Source organism: Puma concolor, chromosome B4, assembly GCF_028749965.1.
Source record: "Puma concolor isolate L17-30 chromosome B4, mPumCon1.1.hap2, whole genome shotgun sequence".
Lineage (NCBI taxonomy): Eukaryota > Metazoa > Chordata > Mammalia > Carnivora > Felidae > Puma > Puma concolor.
The window spans coordinates 120,776,298-120,790,810 of NC_141673.1; the positions used below are offsets into that span (position 1 = coordinate 120,776,298).

The 14,513-nt window shown below is 46.1% G+C and overlaps 1 protein-coding gene across 17 annotated transcripts in view; it reads right to left on the reverse strand.

The window, feature by feature from the left end:
- KIAA1217 (KIAA1217 ortholog) overlaps positions 1 to 14,513 on the reverse strand; it is a 755,207-nt gene that overhangs the window by 289,183 nt on the left and 451,511 nt on the right. For 4 of the 17 annotated variants that reach the window (XM_086714729.1, XM_086714726.1, XM_086714727.1 and 1 more), the window contains exons 1-2: positions 12,262 to 12,435; positions 3,880 to 4,163 (exon numbers count right to left, since the gene is read on the reverse strand). In XM_086714729.1, coding sequence (XP_086570855.1) covers positions 3,880 to 4,163; positions 12,262 to 12,331 — 354 coding nt within the window. In that variant the 5' untranslated portion in view covers positions 12,332 to 12,435. Of the gene's footprint in view, positions 1 to 3,879; positions 4,164 to 12,261; positions 12,440 to 14,513 lie in introns of those variants that run through there. The other 13 variants (XM_086714730.1, XM_086714731.1, XM_086714725.1 and 10 more) reach the window with 7 other exon arrangements.

The window sequence follows — 14,513 nt, forward strand, 5'->3', positions numbered from 1 at the left end:
GCCGCAGTTACCATCTTCCTCTCAAACTCCCCCCAGTGTCACTGTGTTCATGAAGGCTGCTTCTCTGGGAGGCAGCCAGGCAAACAGCCACCAGAAGGATATGTGGTACTGAGAAGCTCAATATTAGATAAGTGGTCAGACTTGTTTATTTGAATTCCTCCTTATGGCTGGTCATCTGATCTTCCTGCAAAGGAAGCCTGGAATAATCCACTTTAAGAAGGTCAGGGAGGAACAAAGGGCATCGTGGAGAAGAAGACAGGAAAGAGGAACCACGCAGCAGGAGAAAAAGAATAGAAAAGCCAGAGGATGAAGTACTGTCCATAGGAATTTCCTAAACCATTACCTGAGCTTATCTCTGATTAGGGTTCATTGGCGACACTACAATGGAATGAAAAAATATATACACACATCCATGCATCAGACTCTATCCCTCTCTGGATGGTCAGCTTGGAATACACAAGAATTCAGCCTGAGTTACCCAATAAAGGGACAGCTGACCAGCCATGGCCAGACTACACCTGTGGCAGACACGTATGGGATAGGAGATGAGAGGTTGGGGCCACTAAGCCACAGTCATTATTCCCTGTCATCTGATACCATGCACCCTTCAGGTTATATTTAGGCTCCCCATGTGAGAGTTTTAGCCAGTTACTATCATCATAGCAGTAGCAATAGTTATGAGATGATAAATAATAACAGTAATAATAACAATTGAAATATTTTTAGCATGGAAAATATACCATTTTGAAATACTAATTTCTCAGCAAAATGAATACATTTCTAACTTAAAAAAATACATTCCACCTTCCTCATTCAACACATAATCAATTTCCTAACCTCCTTCACCGGTGACCGCTAGCCCCGTGGTCTCTCTCTCTCTCTCTCTCTCTCACACACACACACACACGCACACACACGCACACACACACAACCTCACCCTATCCCTTACACTTCATGTACAGACTGGTGGAGAGGAAAAAAAATTTCCTCTACCCTTTTAGGTGTTTTGACCGGTATATTGACATAAAAGAGATTAACGAAGAAAAACAAATTTAATTATGTATGTATGGGAGCCCCATAAGAATATGAGACCCAAGGACATGTTGGGTCAGTTGAGGCTTATATGCTATCCTGACCTAGGGAATGGGATAGGGGCTTAGGGCTTCAAAGGGGAGGAGGGTGATTCACAGGACAACAAGGAGAGATGATGCATAATTAGATGTTCGCCCTGCCATACAGATAAGTATTCCAGAGAAAAAGTAATCTCTGGTAATAGCTCTTTCTCTGAGCCAGGACCAGTATCCAAATTATTTTAGGCCATAACAACTTTACCTTGTTTATTATGCTTTTCTTGGTAACTTCCCATAATTGACTCCCTACTCCTAACATCTTTTGTCTTTAGCTGAACATGATATTTAAGGTGATGGCTTTGGCCATTTTAGGGAGTTACTCAGAGTTCCTGGGTCTCTCCCATGTATACACAGGAAGCATACACACCATTAAGCTTTTGTTTGTTTTTCTTCTGTTAATCTGTCTTATATCAATTTAATTAGTCAAAAACCTAGACAGGTAGAAGGAATTTGTTGTTTTTTTTCCTCACCACACTACATGCTCTATAGGCAATGATCAACTTAAAGAACAGTGAAATAAACAAGGGTTCTGAGCTCAGACTTAACCAGATTCAAATTCCAACTTTCCCTTAGCAAATTGTGTGACTGTAACTATTCTGAGTTTGAGTGTCCTCTATCTGAACCACTCTGGATAAAGTACGGTGCCTCACAAACACGCGACATGTTACGTATATGGAGAGTGACCCTACTATCGACTAAAAAATAGGGAAATTTTTTACATGTCAATTATACCTCAAGAAAACTGTAGGAAATAAATTTTAAATAAGTAAGTAAAGGGGCACCTGGGTGGCTCAGTCAGTTAAGCATCCAACTGTTGATTTCAGCTCGGGTCATGGTCCCATGGTTCATGGGATGGAACCCTGCATTGGGATTTGTGCTGAGAAGAGCACAGCCTGCTTGGGATTCTCTCTCTCCCTCTCTCTCTGCCCCTTCCCTACTCACTGTCTCTATCATAATAAATAAACAAATTTTAAAATAAGTAAGTAAATAAGTAAATAAATAAATAGGGGGTACTTTCTATATACGCTTGAAATGAAAGGAGTCATCCTTTTCTTAACTACTAAAGAATTTATCTACATCAACCAGGCCTCCTGTTCTCTCCTCTTCTGGGTCTGCCACCTTTTGGCAACATGAGCAAAAAGCAAACATACAGCCTATACACTCATTTCATATTTTTAGGCACTTTAATAAAGATTTCAGAGAAAACAGGTTTGAATTTAAACCGACAAATCGATGGGGCGCCTGGGTGGCTCAGTCGGTTAAGCCTCCAACTTCAGCTCGGGTCATGATCTCGCAGTTCGTGGGTTCGAGCCCCGCATCCGGCTCTGTGCTGACAGCTTGGGGCTGGAGCCTGGAGACTGCTTTGGATTTTGTGTCTCCCTCTCTCTCTGCCCCTCCCCTGTTCACACTCTGTCTCTGTCTTAAAAATAAATAAACGTTAAAAAAAATTTATTTTATTTTTTTTAAATTTTTTTTAACGTTTATTTATTTTTGAGACAGAGAGAGACAGAGCATGAACGGCGGAGGGTCAGAGAGAGAGGGAGACACAGAATCGGAAACAGGCTTCAGGCTCTGAGCAGTCAGCCCAGAGCCCGACGCGGGGCTCGAACTCACGGACAGTGAGATCGTGACCTGAGCCGAAGTCGGACGCTTAACCGACTGAGCCACCCAGGCGCCCCAAAAAAATTTTTTTTAAATAAATAAACCGACAAATCGAGAGTGAGGATGAAGTACAGGTTCAAATTGTTCAGGCGAATGCCAATTTCCATTTCCACGGAAGATCGAAAGCTGAGTTAGTCAGACATCACTTTGGTAACCGATTAACTGGCAAGACCGCCGACTTAACACGCTAAATGGGTCTCTCTCTCTGGAGTGTGGAAATCAATAACGGCCTGTCCTCTTCCCCGATCACGTGTGTCACAGTGGCCCTGCTTCCTTTACTATGTTCTGCATCCTCAAAGGTCAATCTGATCACATGCCTGTGGGGCCTTTGGGGGACCCCCCCCCAAAACTTTGTGGTCTGTCAAGAAAGTCATTGCATACAGCCAAGAAACAACAACATCCCAAGGCATAAATGGGTGCTGTCTGTGTAGCTGTCAAGATAACCTGAAAAAACAGGTAGCTGATGACAGCAGAAAGCCAAGAATGCGAAAGGTAAACATCTGTGATTAAAAGGAAAAAAAAAACAGAGAATAGAAACAAAACCCTAATGTCAGCTTGCTAAGGAAAGGGGGTTCACCACAATCTATCCCTCTGTGCTCTCCTTTACCCTGAAAATGTATTTATGTCTGTCTGTCTATACATATGTATGTAAGTATGTATGTACGTACATATGTCTGTATATATTTATTTATTCATTCATTCATTCATTCATTCATTCACTGTGCTAAGCACTCAAGTGCTATCTGGTTGCACAGTAATGGATCCTAGGCTTGGCTCAGTAAAGTAAGACCCCCTCACCGCCTGCAGTTTAGATGTATTTGTGGTTGAACATCGGGACACATTTGAGGGGGACTGCCTCCTCTCTGGGTCTCCCCTCTCTGACACGCTGATAAAGACAACTGAGGCTTCAGGTCAAACCTTTCCCGTAAGCTGCCTCCGTCTCGCAAACCCACAAAGAGATCTGGAACAACCCAAAGGTGGGCACGATCCACTCATCCGTTTTGTCCCCTTTGACCTGCCACTTTGCTTTCCCTCACGTTCATTGCAGAATGAGCTCTGCTCATTTCGAACGGCAACATGGTCGTACCTGGTCTCTCAGCCTCTCTTGGTGGCCCATGATCGCAGTGGCATGATGGGGGTACTTCTGCTTCAGATGTTCCAGGAAAGCTTCTCTCTTCCTGTCCATCTCAGATGTTTGCATTCCTAGTATTTCTCTGGAACTGCGGGGTCCACCTAGAGTGTGTCTCCTTGGGATATTGCGGGAAGACTTGGAAACTGAAACGCGACTGTTCCCATTAGAAAGGCGTTCCTTGGTTCTGCGACATTCTGCATCTTCTAATGACGTGACTTGTAGATTGCTTTTTCCTTGTTCTGAAAGACAAAAAAAAAATACAGTTTGCAATGAAAGATTTTACTAGAAATGTCATTTACAGAACACTAAGAGGGTTTCTGGCTGCTGTTATTATGTAACTATAACCTAGCAGGTTATTTGTTTTTTAGGCAAGACGGGAACAAAATCAACAAAGGAAATGAGAAAAATTGCACTAACACAAAAAGTTGTAGAAAAAAAAGTGGTCGTTTCCGACTCTTTCCCTGAGATTATTCAGAAGGAGAACACTTGGTCAGACAAGTTTGCAGGCAACTGGGTTACCCCTTACCTTCAACTGTAATTATAGAAAAGTTAGTTCCAGTGATTCTGATTATTTCTTTTGTTTTAATTGCAACCTCATGCTGGTAACAGGACTTTTATAGTTTCATAATCTGACGGTGGTTTCGGAGACACTTATTTCATCCCCAAGACCAAAAATAGGCATTATAATCACAGACATATGAGCCCCCTGAAAACTCCAGCCCCCCTCCATTAGCATAAACCAAGCAAGCGTTAGAATTTTATTAGGTCGATATTACTATTAGGTAAGAATGGAGAGAATGTAAAGGCTTGGACACATCTGGCCTGAAGTGGACTTTAAAACACACAGTGTAAAGGGAAGAGATATGGCACATTTTGATGGCCTTGACCTAGACCCTTGGCCTTGACCTTGTCTCGGACATGGCCTTTCCAGGCCAAGTTGATTTCCACCTAGAAGGGAGCAAAGGAGGCAGGCGATGACAGTGGATAGGGAATCTCTGCTCATGCTCAATGGCTGGCAAGAAGGGTGTCAGGTCTGCATCTCCTAGCTGACTGAAAAAGGAGAATTACTTCTTAAAAAACAAAACTAGAAAGGGAGAGTTATGAACATTCAAAAGCACTTCAGATTCTCTTCAGCAGGAGCGGTACTTACACATCACACGGATGCAGGCAGGATAAGGTACTCCTGATCCGTGAACCCTGGGCTCTCAGGCGTCCTACCTTTAACCTCACACCCAGACCATACAATATGATTTCTAAACCTCACCATCTTCCTTCATAAAATGAGGATGGCTGGACCAGTATTAGATGTGCAGCGTCTTCTAGCTCTAAATCCTTTAAAACCCAGTCTCAATGAGTTTTTAAAGAAGTTTCCGGTAAAAGCTCATTTGCTAATTATTCACCTTTAAAAGTTCTGTGCAGAAAAAAAGATCCACTATTTGAAAGTTCTAGACTTGAGTCTCAGATAGACAAACGAAACTTCACGCCAGTGATACCCAGAGCATCCAGTTTATACACACACCAGCTCATCTAAAGGCCATGCCCCCAGTGCATTTCCCTCATTGTCTAGAAACGCCTCTGTAGACAACCCCAGGTCTGACGCCCTTTGGGTAGGCATAGTGAACATTTTCAACTCAGGCTGGTTTTCCTATTCTGGTTTTCCATCCGGAGAATGGTGTTCTGGGAACAATTCTTCTTGTTTACCCTTCACTTCTCATTACATTGCTAATTATAGCATCTCCATCAGACACCAATGAGGAAAGGGAGGAAAAAATAGCCAAATTAGTTAATTCTCCTACTCTTCATTAGTTTCAGCAGTAAATTTAGAAGGGGAAGAAGACCGAACTATTGATTAAAAAGATATTGAGAGATTAACTGTATCATTTATTTAGGCTCCCTTCTCATTACATGGACCCACATGACGGCTGCCTTTTTTGTGGTGTCTTCTTTAATAAAACAGAAGTAACAGGATCCACTGAATAAAGCGAGTTGCAAAAAATGCCATATGTCAGGTTGGTAAATACGTGTGCAATCTGGTTTCGCTTTAGCTTTCGGAGTGCGTGTGTGTGCACATGAGTTTTACATTGGCCAAAAACTTGTTGTATACTTGATATAACACTATTCACTTTTACACAGTATTTTTAACGATTACTTTCGACATCATTAACATATTTTAAAAAATGATCCTGGGCAGCTAGATTAATTGGCAGGATTGAATCTCCGGGAAGGGGACTTCTTCACATGGGCAAACACACAGACACCCATATGGATAAACGTTCGGGCACCTTCAGCCACCAACAGCAGCAGAAAGTTCCATCTGCCTTGCTCGGCCACACAGACTCACAAAAACTATTTTGTCTCATCTAAGGATCCCCAGACGAGGTCAAGACAGCCAGAACGGTAGCCCCTTGCAGACTGAAAACAGTTTTCCGCTTTCTTCCTTCAGATAAATTCGGAAAGGAGCTGGGGAGGGGAGGAGTGGTGGTCTTTGCAGCCAATCTCCTGTCACCATTTACCTTTGGGAAGCCCCAACTTGCTGACTCTAAACCCCTGCCGTTTTCTAACACTTTGCTCCGGAAGGTCACGTCAGCCTTAGGTTACTTTCCCATTTTTTCTTTTCTGTGCATTCTTCTAAAATGTCTCCAGTTGTTTAACAAGGTTGAATGTGACTTGGAGGAAGGCAGCAAAAGCACTGATGCCCAAACGCGCCAACGGCCAAAGGCACAGTCCTTTGGCGGACGCCCAATTGAGGGCGGAGCTCACTCCTTCCCGTGGCTCCCCTTCTTGCCCTTCACCCCACTCCGCTATCGGCCCGGTCTGTCTCCCGTCCCACCACCAGGCACCTGCTCACAGGCACCAACAGCACCCCAACCCTACTGTCCACACAAAGCCACTTGAACACGCGTCCCGGTCACCTGAGCCCTTTCCTCAGGGAGGCTCAGTTCTTGGGGGCTCTCAATTCCCGGGCCTGAGGGAGAACTGACAACTCTACCACTCCAGTCATTTGGGGACACCGTGACCCTTCAGCTGGGGAGAAAAACTAAGCAGGGCAAAACAAGAGGCAACCGGGCAAAGGACAGGTAGTCACAATTCCACAGCCGTGGAGTCAGAGATCTGAGTCCCACCCATTCTTCATTACCCACAAAGCCATCCACACAGAAATCCAGTTCTATTTCTTGTCTGGAATGCACTCTGGTGCTAACATTGGGTGTGTCCAGCCACTTGCTATTCTGGGAATCCGTGTCAAACGAACGATGCTGTAGCGTGAAGGCAAGGCTTCCAGTTTCCCCTTCCTGCCGCTCCCAGCCTCCGCACAGCCCCGGGAAACTGCTCTTCCTAGCTCACTCCAAGCAGGGCACAGAGCAGAACAGGAGCATCGAGCAGAGAACAGCCCCTCCAGCATTCCCGGGAGCAGAAGCAGGGATGAGGAGGGCGGCAGTGCCAGAGAGAGAGACTCCGCTGAGACGCAGCAGGTTATCCTGCGGGCAGGAGCCCACGGGAGCTGAAGGCTGGCCTCCAGGCCACAGCTCAGGTGGCCTCAGCCAAGTCAGCTGACTTCACAGCAAGAGATTTGAGACCTCGCATCCTTCAGACATTCCACGCCTGCCTTCCACCTGCGAGCCAGCGACAAGACTTCCCTGAGATTTTATTCCCGAGTTCAGATTCGGTAGGCCACAGCCTCTTTGAGAAGGAGTCCCTCCCTTCTTTGTAGTGGCTTCCTGTGCACTATCTCCGAGATGGAGCTTTGCAATGGTGCCAGGATCCTCTCGTGTCATAGGAACACCGTGGGGGGTTGCTGTTTCGTCTGTCTGTACAACCTCTCCGGGCCTTCTGTGGCAGCAACAGGATTTTGTCCATGTGCGACTTCAAACCATAACGTTCTCCTGCTGCACACACAGAAAGGCTGTGTTTTCCAACCTTCATCTAGCTGGGGCCTGGTCCTAATTCCTCCGGTCAATGCAGTGTGGGTGGCCAGAGGTGATGTGGGCCACCTTCAGCCCTGGCCCCCAACCTTGCTGAACGATCTTCCGTGCTCCTTCTCTTTGATCTTGGGCTAGCTGCCAGTCAAAGCTCCAGAGGAAGCCGTCAAGGCCTTGGCGAATGGCGGCAGGCTACACAGAAGGGGCCTAGGTCCCAGAGCCGGCCTGAAGGTGGGCCCTCAGGAGATCCACCTGGCCGGGAATATCCACATTCCACTGTGTTCAAAACATTAACGTTGGTTGTGCTAAACCAGAGATTACAGGGTTGTTACAGCAATTCGCCTATCTGACTAATACACATCCCATATTCTGTTGGGGGCCCACGGGATTTCTTGCTTTCCCAGTTCTCTTGTTAATACCATACAGATCACCACCATATACGAACTGGCACAGAAACTACAGCCGAAATCAGACCATTATATATATTCACCTAAAAACCCTTAAAAATTAAATACGGGATAAATAAGATTTCTGGGATAGACAGAATAGGAACAGCCCTTCTTCTCCCCGGAAAAACATTCTCGGCTCAGGTGTTGGTTAGATGATTCATTCATTCTCGAAAATATTTATTGAGTGCCTACTCCATACATTGAAAGGAGTTAGGAAATACAGTGAAGTTGTGATCAAGAGAGACATAATCCCCTTCCCTTACAGAGGATCCACATTATAATGAGGGAAGCAGACAAACAATACGTCATATAAATGTCACGTAGTGATAAGTGCTCTTTAGGATAAAACAGGTCAGGGGCAGAGACTGATGGGGCAATTTTAGAGTTCTGTGCAAAGACTTGAGTATCTGGGACTCCCCAAGCTTGCGCTCTGTGGCCAGGGCCTTTTTTTGCAAGTTCAAGGTGTACAATGTGTTGGTTTGATACATTTACATACTGCAAAAAATGATTACCAGCAGAGCAAATACTATCTCGAAACACTGGTGGATCAGGGGTTGGCGGAGGCGAGCAGACGGGCTGATAACACTTTACCTGCCCAGGGGTTTCAAGAGCTTAGGGGCCTGAGCAAAAGCAGACATTTCAGGGCCACTGTGGGCAGATAGAGGCGGCCCGAGGAACCTCCCCCAGGATCGCTCCAAGGAGCCCATGGGCTTTAAAGGGAGCGTGATAGTCTTAGACTACAGGTTAGCCAATAACTACGGAGCGCACACAGGGCACCTCGCAATATACTTTCACGCTGTTGTTTTCCTAGTAAGCTGCCTACTCAGCCACGGAAACCTCACTGATTAGAGCCATTCTTGGGGCGACCATCTGCCCCAATTTGCCAAAACAGTTGTGGGTTACAACTGCCGTCCCTGCAAAATTATTCATAGGGTTCCTTTTCACTCTCCAAAGTGTCTCAGTCTGGACAATAAGTTACATGATCACCCAGGGAATCCTTATCTACAGTAGATTGGTAAACGCCAAGCCTGGCGGTGGAATAATTAGCCTTTGGTTCAAGAAATATTTATTGAGTGTTTTCTACGTGCCTGGTGTTCTGTTAGTGCAGGAAATGTAAAGATGAGGAAGACCTGGTCTGCCCTGGAATATCACGTTCTTATTGGGTGCAACCATCAAGAATGCCGGGCTAGAAATGGACATGGTGTATTACGCATGATGTGAACAGAGGCCTGGCTTCCCTGTGTGGTCCTCGTGCTGACCAAAGAACTGAAACTGATGCCATCCTCCTTCGCTGCATCGCTTCACCCAGAACTCAACGGGACCCTACACATCCAATCTGAATGCTTCTCACCCTTACGATCTCTCCAGCCACCCCTCCCAATCTCCCTGACTTCTAAATACTCAAGTGTCCCAGGGTGTACTGGGGACCTGTCCTCCTGCACACAGACCCAGTCCTAGCAGATCTGACATTGACCCCCGCCCGTCCTCCTCAATTCGAGTGGAGAATATCCACGCTGCAATCAGCATCTCCTCTTGGATGCCTGATATAAACCTCTGGACCCTAACCTATCCAAAGGACTTCTTATTTTCCCCTCCACTTCCAAACTATACACACCCTCTCCTCCTCAACTCCACTCAAATGCCTTCCCTTTTGAGTAAATGGCAACTCCATTCCTCCAGCTAGGCAGGCCAACATTTCTGAAATCATCTCTGACTTCTCCTTTTCTCTTATATCCCACATCCAATCCCTCAGCAAATTGTTTTGCCTTAACTTTCAGTATACATCTGGAAGTGTCTCATCACCTGTTCTACCACCTGCTGGTCCAACCTCGTCCCTGGTTTACCACAGAAGCCTCCAAAATGGCCTCCCTGCCCTTCCCCTACCCCCCATGTGGGTTATTCTCGGCATAGCACCCAATATTTCTCTTTTATAAGACAAGTCAGACCTGCTAGCCTCTCCCCAGCTCTTTTGAAATAATCAAATCTCTGCCACAGTCTCACAGCCCTATGTGATTTGGCTTGGATTACCTCTTACCCTCTTTTCTCCCAGCCTTCTCCCATGTCCTTGCCGTTCTTTGAACATGTTCCTGCTATTCCCTCCCTCACCTCTTTCAGATGTTTATTCAGATATACGCCAGTGAGGGTCTCCCTGATAACCCTATCTACAGTTTCACCCGCAACCCATGTACTTCCTGTTCCCTTTCCCTGCCTACAGTCTTATTTCTACTTAATAGTTACTAGATAAAATATAAAATGCCCAATTAAAATGAAATTTCAAGTAAATAATGAATAATTTCAGCATAAGTATGTCCCAAATAGTGCACGGGATATACTCCTACAAAAATAATTATCTGTTGCTCATCTGAAACTCAAACTTAACTGGGTATTTAACTCAAATACAGGGTATTTTTACTCACTAAACCTGGGAACGCTGGCATCTAACATGCTGTGTATTTTATGTATCTGTTCATTGTCTCTCTTTACCACCTCCTTCCCTCCAAACATGGCTCTTACAACAGAAGTTCAGTGAGGGCAAGTATTTTTCATCTACTTTGTTCACTGTTTCTCCCACTGAATGAATGAGTAAATGAATAAAGTGATTACATTCCCTCAGCCTGACTATCCCCAGCCTCTGAAGCATCTTTGAATTGCTGTGTTTGTTTGAAAGTTATTTCTTAAAGTGGTCCCATTCTAATTGCCCCTGTAGATTCTGGGTCATTTATTTCAACAGATGGAATCCTTGCTGTAGGATCCTGCCCTACCAGATAAGGGGGGAAGGGAGGGATGGCAGCCTTATCTCCCACTGGACCCCACTGACCAGGCGCCCTCACGGAGAGTGCTCTGTTTTAGAAACACAAACACAGACACCTAGACCGAAGACTGTAGGACTGGGGGATCCTCCAGGGTTTTCTAAGCTTCAGGTTTCCTGCATTTCACAGGACAGGGGTAAGGTGGGGAGGGGGGGTATTTTAATTGCAGTGCTTCTGCCTAGCTTAGTTTTGCATTTTCAATGTGGATGAGTCATTTGTTACTTCCCTTTCGCCTTTTTAAAGCACACACACCTTTTCCCCTGTGCATAATCCCTACTCCCACGCAGAGCACTGTAGACCCGCAAGGCTTCTTTTAGTTCCTAACTGGCCTCTGGATGAACCTGGGGTAGGGTGGGCGGGGATGGTTTCGGATTGTGCGGGTTTATGAACACGCTGCCTATATGATACCATATGATAGGCTCTATAGGCTCTGGCATCACAGACGTCAGATACTGGAAAGCAGAGAAGTCCTTTCTCTACCCAGCCTCGCTGTGAAATTTCTTTGGAACAACATAAGCTTCTGGAAATTCCCTACGGAAAAGACAAGTCTATTACAGACACAATTAAAGGAAAACTGCCTGGAGAAAATTTACCAAAATTCTCTAACAACTCCCAACTTTTGAATAGAGAGATTCACAGAGTCCCATCCATCATCCACATAGAGGTACAAGTGCTCCCCTACTGCTCCGATCTGTAAAATAAAACATCCCTAAACTCTGTAATTTAACTCTAAAATTCCGCAAAACTTGCATCCAGTGTGCATTTGCCTCATGGGATCCCTCAACCAATGAATGGAAATGCTGCCCTCCCAGAGATAGCCTCCCAGAAACCGCTCCTTTCTCCCACGGCTGGAGCAGTGAGTATTAAAAGCTGCTTTTAGCGATATATTTTGTCATTGCCTAGAGATACAACACATACTGAATGCTTACTGTCCCACAAACGCGGTATCCCCAAGCCACTTTTTTTGCTGCTTACGAAAACCCTGCCAGAGATCAAGTCAGACCCAAGAAATCACAGCTCTCCACTCAGTTTTGAAAACGCACCACCCCAAGAAAAGCGCGTTTTCTTTGCCATGCGCCCCGTCTCGGGATTATAAAAAGCAGCCCGCGGCGAGGAACACGCTTAACTGTAACTCCATCTTTGAATGAGTCTGTTACTTACCCTGCTTCTGCCTGCTGTCTGCTGAGTAAGGAAGGCACGGCTCACATTTCTGGCTTTCATTTTCTTCCATTGTCCCTGCCTACGGCACAAGCTCCTTGCTGCTCTTTAAACTTCAGAGCGCAGTTCTGAAAGCTCCCAGAAAGCGCCTGGAAGGGGGCCCTGGGCTGGGGCGGGGGGGGGGAGGGGGGGGAGGGGACCGTGCGAAACCCCACCCCAAACTATTCTCCACTCCGGTGCAAAGTCTCTCTCGCCGGAGAAAACTGCATTCCAGCGTCGGGCCGCCCCCGTCCCTCCGTGCCTGCGTCCCCGCGTCCGTCCGTCCGTCAGTCCGCCAGCCCGACTGGTCCCGGAGGAAGGGGGGAGGGGGGAGAGCCTGTGCCCCGGAGCCACCCGCCGCCCCTGGCCCGGGCGAGCCCTGCGCGGCGCGCGTGGGAGGCCCCAACAGGTGATGGGCTGTCCGACCAGGACCCGGACTGCCTGGTTTGCACCGCTGCGAACTGCCGAGATCCCGCAGCCGGGGAAGGAAAACATTTCACATAGGATCGCCGGCGAGAACTGGAAGTCCGTTGCCTGGGTTCTTGAATCTCAGACACAGAAGGAGCCTCCCAAGTAGGCTGCTATACATATTAATACACAGCCAACTGCAGAACATCCCAAATTTGAGTGAAATCTCTTTATAAAAAAGAAAGACAGAAAGCAAGCCTTTATGCTGAATGTTGTTAAGTAAACACTTTCTGGCAATAACTGCTTAGAACCTGATTAACACAAAGAAGTTGTTTACTTTTCGCACAGTCAGTATCAATCACTTGCACTGAACTTTAAAAAGAGTTTGTACCCCCATTTGCTTAGGCTTTGAAGCCTCTCCTTTCCCCCAACACACACACACACACACACACACACACACACACACACACACACCCCTTGCTCACAAATCTTGAAAAGTAAACTAGTAAAGTCAACCTTCCGAATCTCTCAAGTTAATTACTTTAAAATATCTGAAAGGCAAAAAAAATTGCTTTTCTTTGGTTGGGCAGAGTTACATCCAACATATTCATTCTCCTTTTAAGCTATCTACAAATATTTATTTTGTTCTTTACCCAGTCCTTGAAAAATTGGCAAATTTCCCAGAAAGTGAAAATAGGAGGCACAATGTCCACACACACGAAAAAAAGATGGGAAAATAATCTAAGCAACATTAGCTCTGTCATTTCAGCCATCTAAAAGTAGCACAATCACCAGTAGGAAGAGTGTGATATTCTAATCTGTAGGGGCCTCATCAGTTGAGGGGAAAAGAGGACCATGGGTAACTTGCTGACCAGACCTTCATGCAGTTTAACAGGCCATTCAGGCAAGGTCTTAGATTAATTTAGATCAAGAATTTGTGCAGAACAATGGCTGGCCTATCCTCCAGATTCTGACCTCGAGTCACCTGTGTGTTTTGGCAGCGTGGGAGACATATTTTGGCCATCTAGGACAAAAAAGATGCGGAAGGCCCGTAGGGACAAAGGATATAGGGGAAATGGACATGCCAGAGATTGAGCCAAACTCTCACATAGGAAGGGACGAAGAAAAGAAAGACCCTGAAACTCCTAACAGGATTTTTCTTGAAATCCAACATGTGGGGAATCTTCAAGAAAGTTAAAGCCATGCCTGGCAGCATGAATACAGGCAACTGAGTCGACAGGGCTCAAGGTCTCCACGACTTTGCGGCAGAATTACCTGGTAATCTTGCTCTAAGGAGGAACTAATCTTACACAGTTTCTGTACTGGTTCCCTGTGGGCAAACGAGTCAACGCCAGAGGAGTCTTGTTTTAACCTTACTATTTCCTCAGATACAAAATGTTCAGGAAGGAGGGATTTGTGTTCAGGCCCCCGGCTCCAGATTGTCCTGATCCTTGGGTAGTTGTTGTGAATTTGTCTTCAAATTAACAATGCCAGGGACGGTTGGAGTGGTGGGGAGGGACACACCAGAGGATGTCCCTGGGCTCTCACCTGACTTGCTTCGGTGCCCGAAGAGCCTGTTCCTACCAGCTCCTACCTGTCACTTGACACAGTACAGTGGCAAGACCCCCAGGGTGAAGGAGACAACAGCATACCTACCATAGCAGCCCACAACAACCAACAGCCCACCGCCTGCTGGGAAGCCTTTCTGGCTAGCTCAGTTCAGGCGGGGGTGGGGGAAAAAATCCATTTTTACATGCAGATTTTGCTTTCCTGGGGCTGTTTGGAAAGTGGGAGAGCAGCCCTTCAAG